This window comes from Telopea speciosissima, chromosome 6 (genome assembly GCF_018873765.1).
Source record: "Telopea speciosissima isolate NSW1024214 ecotype Mountain lineage chromosome 6, Tspe_v1, whole genome shotgun sequence".
Taxonomy (NCBI): Eukaryota; Viridiplantae; Streptophyta; class Magnoliopsida; order Proteales; family Proteaceae; genus Telopea; species Telopea speciosissima.
This window is the reverse complement of record NC_057921.1, coordinates 64,836,133-64,842,132: the sequence shown is the minus strand read 5'-3', so window position 1 is coordinate 64,842,132 and position 6,000 is coordinate 64,836,133. Positions and strand designations below refer to the sequence as shown.

Below are 6,000 nucleotides of genomic sequence, written 5' to 3'. Positions count from 1 at the left end.
CGGCACAGGTAAGTTTTATTCTGGAATGCCTGATTTTGGGCCAAGCTACGTAAGTAGGTTTGGCAATTATTTTCTGCCGTGGATTTGCTTACAGGTTAAATTAAGGCTTCGGATGATGCACATGGAAATGTTTGAATCGTAGGCCTATGGTTTTAACTTTTAAGCTTATCGTAGTGGCATCAGCCATGGCTGATCTCAGGATTGGCCTAAGACCTATATATGTCTGATTGGACCTTAATAATGTTTGACGCAGTATTGGGCGGAAATTTATACATTTCATCTTCTTTGCTAAGAGATCTCTCCATGGTATACAGACCTATTTAGGGATTGGGATCAGATCAGATTGGCCATAACGGCTGAGTTGATTTGGTATTGCCAAATGTGATTGGCTGATTGGCAATTTGCAATTGTCTGTTTACATTTCTCACTGATTTTACTTGCTATGATAATATATCCTCATGTTGAGAGTGGGAGTGCTGGAAATTGGAATGATCTTGATTACCCTTTTCATTCTTGAATTCAACTTGAGAAAAAACATTGTTAGTTAGTTGTTAGCAATTGTTACTTCTCATTTCTGATTTATGATGGAATATGGTTTCTAGTGGATGATGTTTCTGATTTATTGTTGATTGTTCAACTTATTTAATAATTGATTTTATGATGTTTTCTTTATGAATATTCAATTTAATGGTAAGTGGTTTCTTTGATTGGGTATTAATTTATTATATATTATGTTTCTGATGTAGTTTGTAGTTGACTCATTGTTCTACCATATTGCATTGTTACGGCTTCTATATTGATTCTTGATGTGCCTTAAATGTTGATTCTTGATGTAGCATATAAGGAGATTTATTTCATTTCTATACTAGATATAATGAATACATAAAAAATAAATACTAAAACTAGGTGGGTGCCTTGTCGCCTAAGCACTTAGGCAGCCCTCTAATGCCTTGGGTTACCTTGACAACTATGCTGAGCATGCTCTCCTCCCTAAGTCAAGTAATATTCCTCCACTTCCTTCAGATTTAGATCTCCCTATTGCTGTCCGGAAAGGAGCACGGGCTTGTAATAACCCTATAGTCAAGTTTGTTTCCTATGATGCTCTCTCCCCTACAGATGTTGCCTTCAATGTGGCCTTTTCCTCAACCTGTATTCCCAAGACCGTTTATGATGCCTTGTCTGACCCAAAGTGGAGGGAAGCTATGAGTGACGAAATGTTGGCCCTTGAGAAGAACCATACTTGGGATTTGGTTGACCTTCCAAGGGGGAGAGTCCCGATGGGTGCAGATGGGTTTACTAAATCAAGCATCGATTAGATGGCACTATTGAGAAGTATAAGGCCAAATTGGTAGTAAAGGGATACAACCAAGTGTATGGAATTGATTACCAATAGATGTTTGCCCCAGTGACCAAACACAACTCAATAAGAGTTCTCTTATCGTTGGAAGCCAACCTGAACTGGCCTCTATACTAGCTAGATGTGAAGAATGCAGTCCTCCATGATGATCTAGAAGAGGAAGTGTACATGTAGCCTCTCCCTAGCTTTAAGGTTCCCTCAGCTGATGGGAAAGTGTGCCGCCTCAAGAAAGCTTTTTATTGCAGAAACAATCCCCAAAGGCTTGGTTTAAGAGGTTTAGATAGGTTATTCTAAAGAGTGGCTACGCCCAAAGCAAGGCTGAATGGGTGATCATACCTTGTTCATATGTCGAAACAGTAGCAATATCACAACACTTATTGTTCATGTGAATGATGTTGTAGTCACTAGGAATGATGGGGAAGAGATTAAGAAACTTAAGTCCTATCTGTCTCATCAATTTGAGATCAAGGATCTCAGCCCCTTGAAATTATTTATTTATTTATTTATTTTGCATCGAGGTGTCAAGATCAACAAAAGGGATAATATTTGCCAAGGGAAGTTTGTACTGGACTTGGTACGGGAAATTTGGTTTTTTGAGGTGTAAACTAGCAAACTCACCTATTGACTGGAATCACAAGATAGGGGATAATTGCGGACAGCCCTTGATTGATACATGGAAGTACCAAGATTAGTGGGAAAGCTGATTTGTCTCTCCCTGAGTTGCCTTGATATTGCTTATGTTGTTGGGGTGATGAGTCGGCTCATATATGCCCCTAAGGGCAGATGTTGTCTACCGCATTCTCAGATATTGGAAGTCTAGCATAGGAAAGGGACTATTGTACGCTAAACACAACACTTGAGAATTTTGCCTTCACAGATGCAGACTAGGCATGGTCCATCTCAGATAGAAGATCCACATCTGGCTACTGCACATTTGTTGGTGGCAACTTTGTAAATTGGAGGAGTAAGAAGCAGTTTGTGGTGGCTAGGTCCAGTGTCGAGGCACAATTTAGAACTATGGTTCATGGAGTCTATGAACTCCAATGGTTGAGAAACTTGGTTTAAGAATTGGGGTATGAGACTATGGGACTTGTGCGTTTGTATTGTGACAGGAGAAGATTGACACCAACCTCATTTGTGCTCCATTTGTAAAGACAATTGAACAAGTGTCAGATGTCTTCACCAAAGGATCAACTCTCTCCAGTTCAGCACTCTCTTAAGCAAGCTGGGCATGTATGATATCTATTCCCCAGCTTGAGGGGGAGTGTTGGGATGTATGGTTGTAAGGGTGTAATAGTAAATAGGTAGTAATAGGTCTATTGTTATATGGTTTAAGGGTATTAAGGGTATATGTGTAATTTGTATCTCAAAAGCATCAATAATATTTGAAGTGAATGTAATCGATAAACACTTACACTCTTCTCCCAAAATCTCTCTTCTTCTTCCTCTCATTTCTTCTCCTATATTCTTCTTCTACTTATTCCTCTTTAATTGAACTCTAACATGCCATTTTCTATAGCTATTAAAATTTTCTCCTAAAACTGCTCCGAACATCACTTCATATTTTCAAACTAAACCAACCAAAAACCTTAACTATTCTCCATTTTTTCAGGATTTTTAGCATCAGCTTGGTTCTTCACTCGCTCTCTTTCTTTGTCTCTCTCTCTCGCTGTTTGGATTATTGATAAAAGGACCTCTCTTCCCCCTCTCTCCCCTAAATTGGATCTTGAGAAAAGGGGTTCCATTCTCATTGGCCCCAAAAGATTCTGTTCTGAAATCTTTTTTTTTGGGGGGGGGGGGGGGTGAGGGAGGGTACAAGAAAGAAATCTAAACTAAATGATCAGCAACCCTTCCTCTGAAATAATCAAATGGAATTTTCATCAAGTCTTAGGGAGAAGATGTGGATGAACTCAACACCATGTCTCTTCCTGGCTTCATTAGCAAGGAAGTCAGTGACTATATCCGCTTCTTTGAAAGATTGGGATTAAACCTTTATACCCCAAACCAGCAAGAGTTACAATGATGGATCTGTGAAATCCAGAGACGAGATTCTATTTGGTACATCATTGATCAAGCTGAAACATACTCAAATTATCTGTGAATTAGTGTCCTGGTTTACCTTTGTTTTATGGCTTCGAGTCTACTCGCTGTTTGGCTGACCCTTCTGAAGCCTAGAGACTCAAGTCCATGTTTCTTGATCAAAGGAGAGAGGAGAGAGAAAGAGAGGAAAAGGGGGGAGAAGCATTGACACTTACTCGTTTACTCTTTTGGGGTGGGGAGTTGACCCTTGATTTATTTATTTTTAGGGTTTTTGAGATTGATGGCTTTGCAACAAAAATTTAAGGAAAAGAAAAAGTTAATTTTTGGAATGGGACGCAAGAATAAGTTGTATCACGGAAGGAGGGAGTCAATTTCTTGAGTCAGATTCCCACCCTGTCATTCAAATCTTTCTCATGTAGATCAATGTCATTCTTCTTTTATCGAATTATTTAAATTTTTTTTTCTTGTAGTTAATTCAATAGGAAGTTGAAGAAGACCAAAGAAGATAGATGGGTTACTGCTTGTGGTGAGCAAATCCTGTCAGAAGAGAAGACACCAGCCCCACCACTGTCCTGGGACTTGACGTCTAGACGACTGGTGCCATCTTCTTCCTCCAGGAAATATAAAATGAGGATTGTGGGTTTAACTGGGGGGATTGCTTCAGGGAAGAGTACTGTCTCTAATCAGTTCAAAGCGAAAGGAATTCCTATTGTAGATGCAGACCTTGTAGCTCGTGTATGTATTCTGTTCTCTCTCTCTCTCTCTCTCTACACACACACGCACACTCACTCACTAATACACATGCACAATTCATCCAAATCTGACTTGAGGGGACATCATAAATCTGGTCTGTTCACAGGATGTGCTGAAGAAAGGTACTGGTGGTTGGAAAAGGGTTGTGGCAGCATTTGGGGAAGACATTTTACAAGAGAATGGAGAAGTTGACAGGGCACATTTAGGGCAAATTGTATTCTCTGATCCTGACAAGCGTCAACTTCTTAATCGGTATGCAATAATAAACTTTTCACTGCACTTTACCCTACCATTGTACCATGGTGCCCCAATTGACTTCTTAGCTTGTACAATTAGATTCCAATTGCTGTGACATAATATCATTACCTTCTTTTTGAGAGTACTTTGACATATCTCTTCCAATTCATTACCCATATGTGTTTATATGGAGAAGCATGCCTATGACTTAACTTGGTAAAAGAGTTATTGTTGATCTTGCTTAAATAGAATGCCTCATGGTGTTCCACTGAAAGAGCAAGACAACTGTAATGAACAATGAAGAGAACATGTTTCTGCCTTCACTGTAACAACCCCCCCCCCCCCCCCTTCCCCAAATAAGGAAAAAAAAAAGAAGAAAGAGCAGCTTTGAGAATAAGCAGTCATTCTCAATTCAGTTGCTGTTACCTGCTCGTAGGTTGTTGGCTCCATTCATTTCCTATGGCATCTTCTGGGAGGTCTTTAAGTTATGGATCAAGGGGTCTAAGGTCATAGTTCTTGACATTCCTCTGCTGTTTGAGGCTAAGAGGGATCGGTGGTCAAAGCCCATTATTGTGGTATGGGTTGATCCTGCGACACAGCTCCAACGACTCATGGCTAGAGACAGAATATCTGAGCAGCAAGCTAGAAACAGGATCAACGCCCAAATGTCTCTGGATTTGAAAAAGGCGAAAGCGGACATCGTGATAGATAATTCAGGGTCGCTTGAGGAACTGAAGGAACAATTTTCGCAGGTTTTTGCCCGGGTCGCTGGGCCCTTAACATGGAGTGAATTTGTGCTTACCAGACATGGTACATTTTTTACTCTTGTTTCTGTAGTTTTGGCTGTTGTTGCTTGCGGGAACCTATTTAACAATGATGGGACAAAGCAATAGTGACAATCTTCTTGTATAATTATTCATTAGTGCTTGGGTGGAATAAAATGAAACATCATTATTCGACTTAATATTTATTAAAACCAGTTAATGTCTCCTGTAATATGTTCACTTATTATTATTCTTAAGTTTGAAAAGGTGGTCGGTAGGGACGTTGAAAACACATTTCAGGTTTATGCCATCATATGTATTTGAGAAACATAGACTTCTTCCATTGACACTATCTCAAAATTTGATGGGAAATTGTAGGTTTTCAGTTTAAGGGGCTTGGGGAAAATCCTTATATCCATAAGCAGTTAAATGTTCAGCAGCATGAATATGCTAAAAAACAAGTATATTTCCTGACCAAACTGCAATCTTTGATTAATAACAGAATTCTTAGTCACCATACTTTTTTTTTCTGGACACAAAGGACTTTCTACTTTTACATGAATTATCACATTTTATGAAGTGATGAATGGTGAGATCAACTACAGAGAGGGCATCCGAGTTGGCACATTACACAAGTTTAGGTCCCTTTCTATTTTAGATATTCTTTTTGAAGCTGCTATAGATCTTTTTTTCTTAGAGTTATGGATAGCAAAGGCATTCATTTAATGCTATGTGGCCTGAGGAATGGTGGTCTTGTTCAATTACACAATGCATCTGTAATTTCCTCTGCATAAAATCTTGGTGATTAGATAGAGGCTCCGTTTTTCTTTTCTGTTCTTTTCTTCTTTT

The 6,000-nt window shown here is 39.2% G+C and overlaps 1 protein-coding gene across 1 annotated transcript; it reads left to right on the top strand.

Moving 5' to 3' along the window:
* The first annotated feature begins 3,848 nt into the window (after nucleotides 1-3,848).
* Nucleotides 3,849-5,351, top strand: LOC122663829 (dephospho-CoA kinase-like). Its single transcript, XM_043859478.1, has 3 exons — nucleotides 3,849-4,132; nucleotides 4,257-4,402; nucleotides 4,824-5,351. The coding sequence occupies exons 1-3, from the start codon at nucleotides 4,025-4,027 to the stop codon at nucleotides 5,278-5,280; spliced, it is 711 nt and encodes a 236-aa protein (XP_043715413.1). The 5' UTR covers nucleotides 3,849-4,024; the 3' UTR covers nucleotides 5,281-5,351.
* Nucleotides 5,352-6,000: the final 649 nt, after the last annotated feature.